Below are 13,388 nucleotides of genomic sequence, written 5' to 3'. Positions count from 1 at the left end.
GTAAACATTCTCCATTTCATGACCCATCTGGGCTTCAGGCTAGACATTTTTAGTGCGGGAAAAGCAAGAATTAGTCCTTGTGCCTGGTTTTGCTGACAAGGAGATATCATGCAATTGCTTGTAGGGATGATGCATGTGCAACTGCACGTATATTAAGTGCATTTATTTTCCAGTTTTTTCAAGGCACTAGCGGCAATTTCTCTTTACTCAAGTTTGATGTTTGGACTCATGTCTGAGGGAGCGGGGTTTCATGCCCGAGAAGCCTGCAGGTAGACAGCACCGCAGCACACGGTGGGGCGTGGTGGCAGCCTCCGACACACAGCGGCAAGGAACGTCCATCCTGCCCTCTCAGGTTAGAGCTAGATTTCTTTATAGAAAGTATTTTAAAAGCAAGCTACCTTCACAGGCAGGCACAGCTTGGGGCTGAGATTATACAAATTTAATGAAGTTTTGACTGTTTGCAGAACCTCTGTTATTCAGCTGTTATGACAGAGAGAAGAGGAATGAGGTGATGTCCCGCCAGCGGCTTTACCGCAGCACGTGGCCATCGCTGTGGGGACTCAGAAGTGGCCTCAAGCCTTAGTGCCATTGCAGCGAGCACCAGCTCGTCAGACATGCTGGGGCAGGTTTCTGCACTGCCATTAACACTCAGAGACCCTTAATACAAAGGCATGTTCATCAAAAGTCAATTAGCTGCTCTCAACACCTTGGATACAGAAAATCAACCATCTGCAGCAACCTCCCATCCCTGTGAGTGCACAGAGGAGAGGGGAAGGGCTCAGCTGCCAGGATGTTCACCACGATCCCTGTGAGGTCCTCAAGCACAACAATTGGTTGCCAGGCTGCTGGGTTTTGGGGGCTGCTTTCCCCCTTGCAGCTCAGTGGTTATTTGGCTCTTGATCCATCAAGCCGAGGGCTGAACAAGCAATATGCTCTTCTGCAGCTCTCCCTGGCATTGGCAAACGTGCTCAGTCCTTTGAGAAAAAACAGGCTGTTAACTCAAGCACCTCATTTTAGGCGATATTTGAACTTTCTGTACCTTTGGGAGGAGAGGGATGGGTGCTGTGCCTGGCGAGGTCAGAGAGCAGCCAGCAGCTGACGTGCTGAAGGTCAAAACCAGCACCAGCCGGCGGAGTCTGCCGGGGAGCAGAGGGCTCCCGCTCAGAGCTGTGCTCAGGACAGCGCTGCCACCCCAGAGCAATTCAGTTATTCCTCACAGAATTTAATTACTCACCATCTTGATAACCCGGAGCACAAGTTTTGTTTTTATAAATAACATTTGCAAATTAAAAGTTTTCAAAAGCTACACAGTGTCTAGAGACATGCAGTTGTACCAAGCTACCACTGCAAATGCAAAATGAAGGGCACCTGGAAATTATGACACTGAAGTAGGTGAGACAGAAAGGTGCAGGATCCTTCGGCACTGGTAGATAGTGGATCTCACCCTGGAGAGATGGGGAGCCCTGGGAAGGGCCTTCAGTAATCCCTGACTCCTCTGGCTGGGGGAGGTGAGGAGCTGGGCAGCTCTGGCACAGCTGGGATGAAACTTCTTAAATCAGTCACTACCCATGCTCACATCCCTTCGGCGTCCCATCTGGGACTGACATGAAACACTCCCTCCAAACATGGGGTGAGAATGACACAAAGCCGGGAGGGGACGTCCCCTTCCCGCACAGCAATGGCAGCCGTGCGCCAGCTACAGCAAATATCTCCAGGCCGGGTGCTCATCCCCACCGGCAGCCAAAGCCAACACAGCCACCTTCCCCAGTCCCAAAGCCCTCAAAACAAAACAGAAGCTCCCCCAGGAGTTCGGTGAAAAATCACTCAGCACACGCCATGGCCATTTCTGTGGTGAAATTCAAACTAAGAGGAGCTTGGAGCTCCTAAAGCATAAGACAGATGTGGAAGAGCTTCACCACCCAGCGAAGCTCAGCCCAGCTCTTGGCTCTATGGTGCAAACAGCCTGGCTCTGGCAGGCTGGAAAAAATGAAGCAGAGTCAGTCTGAAGAGACACTTGCGGGGGAACCACCACACTGCCAGCCCCGTGCAACTGTGGTGGGAAGCTTTTGTGTACATGTCAGCAGCCAGTTCAGCCCCCAATTGATTTTTTTCCCCCCTTTTCCGTTGTGCCATTCTCACTCAGCTATACAGGACAAAGAGTTTTTCACTTAACTTTTTCAGTCGGAGAAGACAGAAGGAAAAAAAAAACCAACTAAAATCGCGCAGCAGAGAGCAGCCCCACGGCATCGGGGGTGGGAGGGCCCCGCCGGCCTGGGCAGCTGGGTTTGGCCCGTTTCCATCGCTCTGACCCGTGGGGATGCGTCAGAGCTGACACGCGTCTCCTGGAGCCTGGGCAGCCCGGCACAGCTGGCGGGTTGGGTAGTGAACCTCAGCCCCACATTTGCTGGCTGCCAAATTTTATTCTCTTCCTTTTGACTTAACGTAACTAACTTAGAAATAAAACAATAGCTGGGAGCTGCTGGCAGCAAAGGGACATGTGTGGTGAGGAGCCGCGTTGGCTTCAGACAGAGCTCAGCAGCGGCTGCCGAGGCCCCTCTGGGCCCAGGTGGGGCTCAGCCACCCTCGGGGGTGGCCAAACAGATGCAATGGCAAGAGGAGCACGGCCTCTGCCCACCTGGGCTGGACCCCCAGCAGCACTCCCCTACACAGGTCAGAGCTCGGGCAGGACGGGGAGGAGGAGAGCCCCGCGCGGGGGCAAACAGTGCCTCCACCTCCGTGGTGCTGGCGAGCGCGCAGCAGCGCTGCCACGCGTGTCCGCAGGCTGTGACAGCCACCCCGGGCACTGGCCCCGGTGTGTGGCCTGACCCTGTGTGGAACGTGACCTGGGACTCTGCCCTGTGTTTTCCCTGCTGGGCCGTGGCACTAGGTCTGTGGCACGGCCCAGCTCGATTTCAAGGATAAACTGAGGACCTGCTTAACATGGATGCACTGTCACACCTAAGCATCAGATCCTAGTGAGGAAAACGTCTGCATCTGTCTCATGTGAACTTGAACCTTTGGCTTTCTATCCCCAAATTTGATCTAGTACAAATGTTGGTCATGGATAGGAAGGAGAAATTAGAAAAGTCAGGCAAGACAGACTAAAAAGGAAATTCTGCCTTTGAAAGTTCCACTTTTAAAAAAAAAAAAATCAAACAAGCCTTTTCTTGCTCTTGAACAACTTGGGGCATCTGTCCTTTTGACCACTCTCTCTCTCTCCACCCCCCCTACTTTCCATGCACAAGTTAACAGCACAAAGCACTAAGTCAGCCCCTCCCTTCCCAAGTTTGACTAACACAGAAAAACAACTGTAACAAATCAGAATGAGAGTCCAACTTGCCCAGTATCCCATTTCCCACAAGGCTGAAAAGATGAAACTTGGAGCAAAGCTTGAGAAGAGGGCGAGTATGCAGTGGTGCTTTACAAGACCTTGCCCTCAGCCTCCAACAATGTGCAGTTCTGAGATGAGACCAAGACCAAGATGCCCAAGTGCACCTTTGGCAGAATTTATCTGCTGAAGAGCAATGGGCCACAAAGAGGTTGGCAGGGGCAAAGCACACCATTCCCTTTTAAAGTTATGAAAATTTAGCATAACCCTCCAAACTAACATGGTCAAACTTCCAAAGCAGCAGTTTTTTCTAATACTATTAAATATCTTCCTTCACTGTAGACCTTCCTAGAGACACAGCTGCCGTTACTTCTGGTTCTTCATTCACACACCCACAGCTCACCCGAGGGGGAAGATCAGCAAGTTTCTGCCCTGACCACAAGACATCTGAAGCTCTGCTGCTTCTCAGGCCTGTGCCCCCTGCAACAACCTCCCCGGGGATGAACATCACTTCTGCCCCAACCACCCAGAAATGCTGAGAGCCCTCAGGCCTGTGGGTAAGGTTGCTAGAGAGAAAAGACTGAACATATGGATATTCTTCTGCTCCGTGGAGTGAGTTCACAAGTGAAAAAAAAAAAAAAAAAAAATTCATAGCTAGTTGTGAAAGTGTGACAGTATCAGGGGAACAGAGGAGTCTTTCCTCTCGGACAAAGCCCGCTCCATTGCTGGATTTTGAAATGAATCAGTAAAGAAAGTGAGTCCGACAGCCAGATGTCCGCTTTCATCTCGCTGCGCTGGAACTGGAATAAAGCCCACAAAATCTCCACCAAAATACTTTCTTTGAAAGCTCTGTTAATGGCTTTCCGACTGCAGGGAACGGCAAACGTGAAAGTCTGACGCCATCTAAAGGCCGCTTGAATTTTCACCTTTCAAAGGCTGTGTTTGGCTCGGGACTCTGGACCACAATTTCAGAGCGTGAACTGTTGAATTTACTTTGCTCCTTGCAGACACGGAAAGAAGAACGGTGCAACCAGTTGTAAAGGGACTTTAAGGAAATATTTTCTCTAACTCCCTGGCTCAGAACAACTGCCCTGTGTAGCTCCCACCACTGTTGAGGTAGTAGTGTGTTTAAAGGATTAAATATCTACTTGGCTAATACCAGAGGTGGGGGCATAAGCTGTGACCAGCTTTGCCCACCAGTTCTCATCATTAGGCTTTGTTTTGTTTGTTTACAAGTTGATGAGACTTGACTGAAACTATCCATGCTGTGTGTGTGCTGGTCCACGTGAAAACTGCTTGGGTATGTTTGCATGTACTGCTGGCATGCATAAAAGGTAAAGCTAATGTAATCAAACGCTTCCAAAGAACAAGGCTGTAGAAAAATACAAGTTTCTCCACATTACATTCTTGTAGTCTTCTCTCTTAGAAACCTCAATTGCTGCTGGTTTTGCAATTGAGATTAGAAATTGTGGCAAAGGGCTGAGCATCCTTTAGATTAGGGATGGGATTTCTACTATTCCTTTAAGACCCTGCACCTTTGGCCAATCTGTGAGTCTCTAAAAATAGGAGTTTATACAGGCTTAGAGACAGCTAAAATGCCAGAAGTGCCCATCTCCACAGAACAGCCTCGTGGCCTTCCCCGCCGGGCTGCTCGCGCTGTTTGAGCCGTGCACAAGGCAATGCCCACAGAGGGGCTGCCTGCACGCACAGCGCCAGGCAGTTTCTAATTAGTGCTTTTTCAGAGTTCTCCACCTCATTTAACATACTGGATCCCTGAAAGAACAAACACCAACCCATGCAGCAACCCCAGGGTGAGGGCATGCATTTCCCTGCCAGCTTGCAGGAAAGGAAAGGAGGAACATCAGCGCTCACGTCAGATGTTTCTATCGGACCCATGTGCTCAGTCTGGGACACAGTGGCCCCTTCTCCCTGTCCTTGGTTACTTAGCAGTACATCATATTTCAGAAGTTTCCACAGGCTGAAACAGTGAAAATTCAAGTTTTGCAAAGCAGGCATCCAGAAAACAGAAAATCCTCAAGTAGTGAGCACCAGAGAAACCAGCAATTTATGGTACATGCTCAACAGTGTACAGTAACTCCACTGGCAAGGCAGGAAAACATTGGTCAAAATGGCCTGTTACAGCCTTCACCATGACATAATCCTGTCTGCAGCATCTGAAGACTGATCTAAAGTATACCTTGTTCTGGAATTTTTGAAAATCAAGCAAAATCTGGTTTTCTATGTAACACTCCTCCAGAACAGGTGAGAGTCTGTAAAAGAAGTGGGCAGGTGATCACCCAGATCACAGTACAGATTTTAGCATGGCCATACCCCACAAAAGTGGGGTAGAAAGATGAGCAACTTTATAAATCCTTTGTTTTCCTCTACAAAGTTCCTGGGTGGTAGCTTGCATGTAATTCCTCATAGCATCCACTGCTGCTTCTCTGCATTGCTCTTGGGTTAAACATCCCAACGGCAGTAACTATTCCCTATCGTGTCAATGATCCATTTTGAAGCTTGTCTTTCCAAGGGCTCCCACTCCCCAAGGTTTAAGCCTTAATGTATGTTATGCCTGTTATGAACATCTACTTTATTTCCATGCTTTGGCTTGCAGAGTCTCAGATCCCTCTTGTAACACTGTGAAAGAGTAAGATCTAAGTGAAAATGAAGAGTCTGTTGTGGTTCATAAACTCTTGGGAATAAAGAGAGTTCAAAGAAGAGAACTACAGATGCACTTAGCCTTGCAGTGGAAGCTCCTCATGTTGATATAGTGTCTACTTTCATGTTAGTGCAGCACTAAGCAGACTGTAGATGCTCCTGGAGACAAATGATAGTAAGAAAATTACTTGAATCTTGGTTAAGATTTATTTAAAATGCTGAACCAAAATTACCCTCCCACACGGGGACTGAGTTCATGAAACTGTCACCACACTCAGAGAGATGGATTTTGACTTTCTTGTAAACAGAAACAAAAGGCTGATTTGTGGAAGGACAACGAAAATAAGCATTGTTGAACTCCTTAAAGACATTTCACAGAGCTGATATAGCTATAAAAACATAACACTTCAACTTCTGCAGCCTCAGAGACTCTGAGATATACCATATGCTGGAAGGGTGTGACGCAGATGTCTTCACATAACTTTGCATTAGAAGCCTTCCTTACAAAACCCTCTTTGTTTTCATTAATAAAATGGAAAAAAAAAAAAAAGTAATTTCCACAAGCTATTTCCTTGCTCTGTACTTACACAGCGCATAAACCACCCAAGTCCTGTGTGTCAGGCTGTCAGATGTAAACCCATGCTGTAGAGCAGAAGACACAGACCAAGAAGATGGGGAAGCGTGCCCTGGGAGAGGAAAGCCTGAAGCACAAACTTAACTGAGGCTCAAAACAACTGCCTGACAATGCCACTTATTTTACCACAGGCCTGTCCTCTTTCATCTCCAGGATCTGTGACAGAGAAAACAACTGTTCACTAGTCAGATCAGACTACTTTCTTGCATAGCTTTCAGAATAAGTACAAGCAAGAAGCCATCTTCAGGATAAATCCTTGAGAAGCAATGTGCATAATCAAGGCATCTTTTCTACATGTAAAAGCACTGTATAAACAAAAGGCTGCTCTACAAAATCAATCTATTTAAAATACTGTTTATTTGTGATTTAACATTAATTAGCATTACATCTATGAGCAATTTCAGATAACATTTATATATTTTCCACAGGACACAAGAGTTGGCTGGCTCATTCTTTATGCCAAAGCAAGTAAATAGAGGCATTAGCAAAAGGTGCAAATAGTTCACGGTTGCATTTTAAAAAATATTTATGCACATTGCATTCATTTAGATATATTTTTAAAAAAGTTATGAAAAGCGTAGTTCACAGGTTACTGTTTCTACATATGTTGTAATACAACACAAATAATGTAGAACATAAAAAACAAAGTAAGCAACTGAAAGTTTCCACTATGATTTAAAACACTGATTCCAGTATTTAGTGATAGCTAGAAAATTGTTTCCAGGATCCATTCCAACATTGCATTATCACACTTACACGGTCAAAGCTAACCAGCCCCCGAACATGCTATAATCAACATTTTTGCATGCCAAACCACTCTCCAGCCATATTTAACAATTATATATTGTATAATATTTCAACCGGCAATTTGGGAATCACATGGATCTTTAAAATGTACTTCCTATTGCGATGACTGATTTACAGACAATTTGACACAGCGAAGAAAACCCTATGTTAATTTCTATGTTTAGTTTGTATTTACAATACAGTAAAAGTACTAAAATGACAATATCAGTAAAAATGAGTAAGTGGCAGTACCACCCTTACCCATGGCACTAGGCTCTGATTTGCTCTGGGTTCATCCAAAGGACAACACAGATTCATGAGACCCTTTTACAATTCAAATGAAAGTGAAGAAAAACCCAAAGTGTTGCACTCTGTATGAATCCATACAAATTATTTAAAACATCTAATATGGAAATGTCACTTTGCTGATTTAATAAAAATATCCCATAATCCATATCATATATTTAAAAAAAATAATCACTGAACTTTTACTTTCTTTGTCTCCTCCTATTTTCTTACTATGTCACTTTCCCTTTTAACAGTTTTGTTTCCTTCATTTGGTTATGTTAAGAGATTATTTTTCTTCATTCATTAGCAATACCATGAGAGAAAAAAAACCAACCCACAAGTAATTTTTAAACATGAATCCAGTTCAATTTTATATGCTTTTATCATTTGATTTCTAAGTCCCTGGATTCCTGACTTATATTTAAGTATACTCTAAACCAAGCATTCTTAAATACACTCTACTATTAAATGCTTGGTTCACATGCTTATAATACCTTTATACTGAATGGTATACAAACATTTGAACATATAAAATCTTCTTTTTGTTTTGCCAGTTAAACTAAATTATCAATGTTAAGTGTATAAAATCCCCTTTCTTGAAAAATAAGGGTTTCCCCCCCCCCCCAACTGATAGAATAAAAAAGAAGTTTTCAAAAATTATATTTCACTAAAATGAAATATTTGGCAAAAAAGTTATTGAAGAATGGAATTCTTTAGATATTTTGTATAATTCCAAATAAACTTTCTCTTACACAGTTTTTCCCCCTAATACTATGTGCCAGTGTATAATATTTCTATACGATCTAATCTTAAAAAAGATTTAAAGGTGTGCTGTTAATATGCACCCACTCAACAGGGGTACAGAAACATAAAATATATGGTCAAAACCACAATACAAAAATGTATGATCTGGTTACCAAATGAGACAGCAGTTTTAAAAAGTCATATGACCACTCAACAGTAACTTTAATAAAGACTTTAACTGTACTGAAAATTTTAAGGTCTGCAAAATACTCCAAGCAGAACTCGCTGCTGCATACTGTGATGGTTTTCAATCTTGCTATGATGGTAACTGAGCACCTGCCAGTGTAGTTCTACATGAAACTAATGAATGTTTCCAACCCTCACAGCAATTTTGGACACAGTTAAGTGAGAGATGAATTAATTTTCAATTAACATGAAAAGTTGTTTTTTTTTTTTTGTTTTGTTTGTTTTTAAAGCAAAACCTCTTCCAGTTCCTTTTTGTTTACGTTAAAAGTCCAGTTACTGCACACCCCTAACACTACGCTGTTAACGGTCAACTTAAATGGTTTAAAATGTGCAATGTCTCCTCACAACAGAGCTGCACTTATGCTTCCACTTTCTCCTTCTTTTTACTCTTTTTCAGGAAAGATGGGGTGCGGAATTTCTTCTTCTTCTTTGATGGGGATTTGGAAGGTGACCCTTCAGGGGACAGGGCCTCTTCTATCTTTTCAGAGCTTTTAATTGTAATCTCTACACTCTCCACAGTACTAGTGGTTAACTGACTGACCCTCTTGGTGAGATCTTCCTCCACGTCATGGGCATCATCCTTGCCATTCACCACCACAACTGGCAACTCCACAGATATTAGGTTAGCACTCTGGGTATAGAGATCTTCATGATTTTCTGAAAGAACACAGAATTTTGCAATTATTTATGTACACTATCAAGTAAAAAAAACCAGTACGGAAACAAAGTCTGTGAGTCTGGACTGTGATCCAAAGAATGAAACCCGAAGGGCTTAGATGTAGGTTTTTTCCCCCCTTTATCTGCACTCTTACTCATTGTAAACAGATAAATACTGTGAAAATGTCATCAAAGCAAAATGGACTGAAAAAGCTAACCTTCTCTCTGCCAGGTACATATACAGCTCAAGCTGTATGCAGTATATACACATACAGTCTATACAGTCTCAAGCACAATCAGAATTACATTTTACTGCAAGAGACTAATTTATGAAAATGCAGCCATTTCACACACGTCTTTAGAGAACCATCTTTTCCAAATGCCTTCTTAGACTGTGCTGGAAAAGCCTTAGGCGAAAAATCTAATCTTAAAGCTTTCAATAAAATCAAAATATAGTATCTATTTCCTCCACCTCATTAATATCTAAATTTCAGTATGTCCCATGTTATTTTCTGTTTTTGAGAATTACACATCAGAAAAAATTGGCTAAAGTAGTTTTTTGGACAGAGTCCCACCCAGACTTGGTAAAAGAGGGCTCTTTTTGGCTCTGCCAACTTCATGCAAGTGTAAAGAATGCAGCAGAGGGGTGGATGACTCGGGTGATCAGAGCCATTGGCATTACACAGAAATTGCATGGAATACCTTCTAATTTTTCTGGGACATTTTGCGGGGATTGAGTTTGGGACTGAATTTGTGACACAGATGAACCGTCATCTGAGAATAATTCCTGTTCAGCATCTGCAGGACAAGATTTGAATTAGTAGCCATGCAAAAGTAAAAGTCAAGCAAGAATGTCAGTGCTAGTGCTACAAGATTTACAGCTCTGCTAGCATTGTGGTGCTCATGCTGACAACCTCAATAAGTTACAAGACACAGTTTAAACTCTATAGAATTATGGATTTACACGTTTTATCTGCTAACAATCATTATATATTAGTTCCTTAATAGAAAGCATTAAAAAGGGTAGCAGGGTTGCATTCTGGGTAGCATGCCCCATGGTTTTATCTAGCCATAAGTCACACAGTTTGCTGTTATAGTAAGCTATTATGCGATGCCCTGAATGTGATATATAGCAAAGTTGTTTTATAACACAACAGTAGTGAAGAAGAGTGCATACTAAGTGTTATTGTTAAAAAATGCCCAACAACCCTGAGTTAGTAATTCCCTATGGAACAGTAGTATTGGAAGAAGACGTAAAAAGTGAAAGTAGATGGGTCTTGTACATTGGGAGAATAAAAGAAAAATTAAACAAGCCAAGACCAATCATCTCAGTAAACTTCTGAGGATAATAAGTTACAAATGTGTGCTCAAAACCACTGGAATTCAAGGGTCAGAAAATTGAGAACTAATTGACACGGTTGTACCAAATGTAAATATCACGGCATATCTCAGATTCCAAGTGAGAATCCAGTAGCCTTTTTCTGTGAATTCTGATATCAGAACAGGTATCAGAAGAACCCAGAATCACAGTGCTTTCTTCTACCTGGCCACCTATTTCAGAATCTAAAGTGTCAAAGATCTCTTTTCAGAGTTAACTATTCATGTATCATCTAGATTACTTAGCAAACATCCACAGTGAAGTGGAAGGTTACCAGACTGATTGTGGAATCGTTACCCTTACAGGTATTCAATGCTCATCTGGACCCAGACCTGAGCAACTTGATATAACTTTGAAATCAACTTTGAGGAGGAGGCTGGACTAAAATGACCTTCACAGGCTCTTTCAACCTAAGTTATTCTACAATTCTGACAAAAAGAAAAAAAAAGTCATTATGTTAAAGTGTGTTTCTGCCAACCTCATTTCTGTGCAAACTTTTCCTTACTTTAATTATAGCATTAACCAAAGTAACAAAGAAAAACATTTAACAAAAAATTCTATCATCTCAAGGAATGATTAGTTCTAAAGCAAGGCAGTTGCCAACAGGATATACTGCTAATTAACTCAGATACATTTTTTTACAGTAGATTTTTTTCAAACTAGAAATTAATTCATTATTAAAACGTAAAACCCAACATTTGAAAACACACCACTGACCTTCTAACCCTTGCTGCTTGCGCTCAATTGTTTTCTTGTACTCTTCCAGTTCCTTTTCTGTGAGATGGCTGAATGGGTTGGGTGGTGCTGGCGGTGCATGCTCATCATCTTCAAATTGCATTGGCTGGAAAAGAGAAAACCACAAAATTTAACAGTTAAAAGAAGCAAGCAAGATGTACATGTTTACTGTATCTTTTTTTTTTTCCCAAGTTTGGTGACACCAGACTGGCAGGGAATATAGAAGAAAACCACACATGCATCCAGACTAAAATTACCCCATTTAATAGGCATTCACATAGTAATGAACATTGACCACTGAGCTGTAAATCACCATCCCTTTGCAGCAGCATAATCATTATTTGAGGTTTTTTTTGTATAAAGTGTGAGAGTTTTAGCAGTAGAGACCTGCCTCAACAGCTTACACTACAGGAACTAACATACTCTTCAGAAAAGTGAAAGTTCTTTAACAACTTTGAGTCCCTTTGAAGGGATTCAAAAATAAGGTTTCCCATATTTTCTTCAAATGCTTCAAGTTCTATAATTTTTTTTTGTAGGAATGTAACTGTGTTCATGCTCCAGTTTAGGAATCTAACTGGAAGAGCTCTTACAATGACAAAATTAAAATCTTATTAGGGATATCTGTACTGTTTGGAAGGAAGTATATTCTACTCAAGACAAGATGGTGTGGACAGGTAAGACACTGGAAACCCTCCTGCCCAATAAGAAGACTGTTTCTAATGAAAGCTGCCTTCTGCATGGTCCCATCCCATCTTTTAAATGCAGTTATTTCTGGGCTTCAGTCATTTCCTTTAGCAGCAGTTCCACAGACTGATGAAAGGACTATTTTTGTCACTATGCATTGCAAAGTTCATCACTTGTTAGCTTAAATGGTCTTAGACAAGGGCCTTACTACATTAATATTAATAGCAGGCAAACCTACAATGCATGTCTCCATTTGAAACTAACATTTTAAACCTCTGAAATGAAACATGAATAATTATTGCACATCCAAAACCTGGCATTAAAATAATCAGTTCTAACAAAGCATTTAGAAAGAAAATGGCTCAAACTGATGTTTGAAAGACAGGCAGCCAAATAATCCAAATATATGTAAATCAATTAATTATGTCCTACTCACTGGAGTCGGCTTTTTATCCACAACAATCCCAGCGAGCAGCTGAGACTGTGGTCCTGCTGTCTTTAGGTCATATCGATTTTGCTCCCTTATCTATACAGAGAAAAGAAACTGGGTTAGAAACAGATATTTCTCTTTAACAAATCCTATGCCCATCAGCTTTGCAAAGCCAGTAACACAGGCAGCAGTGAATGGCTGGAGGATCAAGCTGTATGTTGCTCCATCAAAAAATTAAGATCTCTCCTTCCAGCTCTGAATACACTGTGTATGTAGTTTAACCCTTTAGGTACTCCCAAATATCCATCCTAGCCCCAGCTCCTGCATTTCACGCAAGCCAGTATTTAGAAATAAGCTTAAAGGAATAGTGTGTGTCTCAACCTGTCCTCTCCACCCCACCAAAATAAGTGACCCATGTCAAGCTATTAGAGATCAATCTGCAAACACAAAGGTTGCTAAAGTTTTTCCTTCTGTGAATACCTCATTATTTTCCCCAAGCCAACAGCCCTAGCTTCACATTAGTGCTTAAGAGATTGACAGATCAGATAGAGATACAAATACAGATCACACCAAAAAAAAATCTACAGCAAAAAATAGGAATAAACTATCTAATGAGACACTAACATGCATGAATTTAAAAATCATTGTCTAGGACTTGTATTATTAATCTCTATATGCTTAGAAGGTGCCTTTCCGGTTCTAAGGGAGTTGCTCCTTCTGACTCCAGTCCCCATGGATACTGATATGGTGCTTTCCAAGAAAGAAAAAAATATGTAATCAAATGGAAAGTGTCCTGAATATCTGTTAATATAGTTATGCC

At 42.0% G+C, this 13,388-nt stretch overlaps 1 protein-coding gene across 9 annotated transcripts in view; it reads right to left on the bottom strand.

Moving 5' to 3' along the window:
- Window positions 1-6,957: 6,957 nt before the first annotated feature.
- The window catches only part of ADD3 (adducin 3), a 104,959-nt gene continuing 98,528 nt past the window's right edge, over window positions 6,958-13,388 (bottom strand). For 8 of the 9 annotated variants that reach the window (XM_026851156.1, XM_026851159.1, XM_026851160.1 and 5 more), the window contains 4 exons: window positions 12,575-12,664; window positions 11,437-11,560; window positions 10,044-10,139; window positions 6,958-9,341 (listed from right to left, as the gene is read on the bottom strand). In XM_026851156.1, the coding sequence (XP_026706957.1) occupies window positions 9,043-9,341; window positions 10,044-10,139; window positions 11,437-11,560; window positions 12,575-12,664 (609 nt within the window). In that variant the 3' untranslated portion in view covers window positions 6,958-9,042. The remainder of the gene's footprint in view (window positions 9,342-10,043; window positions 10,140-11,436; window positions 11,561-12,574; window positions 12,665-13,388) is intronic. The other variant, XM_026851164.1, reaches the window with a different exon arrangement.

The sequence above is a fragment of the Athene cunicularia genome, assembly GCF_003259725.1.
Source record: "Athene cunicularia isolate RWA chromosome 6 unlocalized genomic scaffold, athCun1 chr6_part1, whole genome shotgun sequence".
Classification (NCBI taxonomy): domain Eukaryota; kingdom Metazoa; phylum Chordata; class Aves; order Strigiformes; family Strigidae; genus Athene; species Athene cunicularia.
The sequence above is the reverse complement of the archived record's forward strand: the minus strand, read 5'-3'. Positions and strand labels throughout refer to the sequence as shown.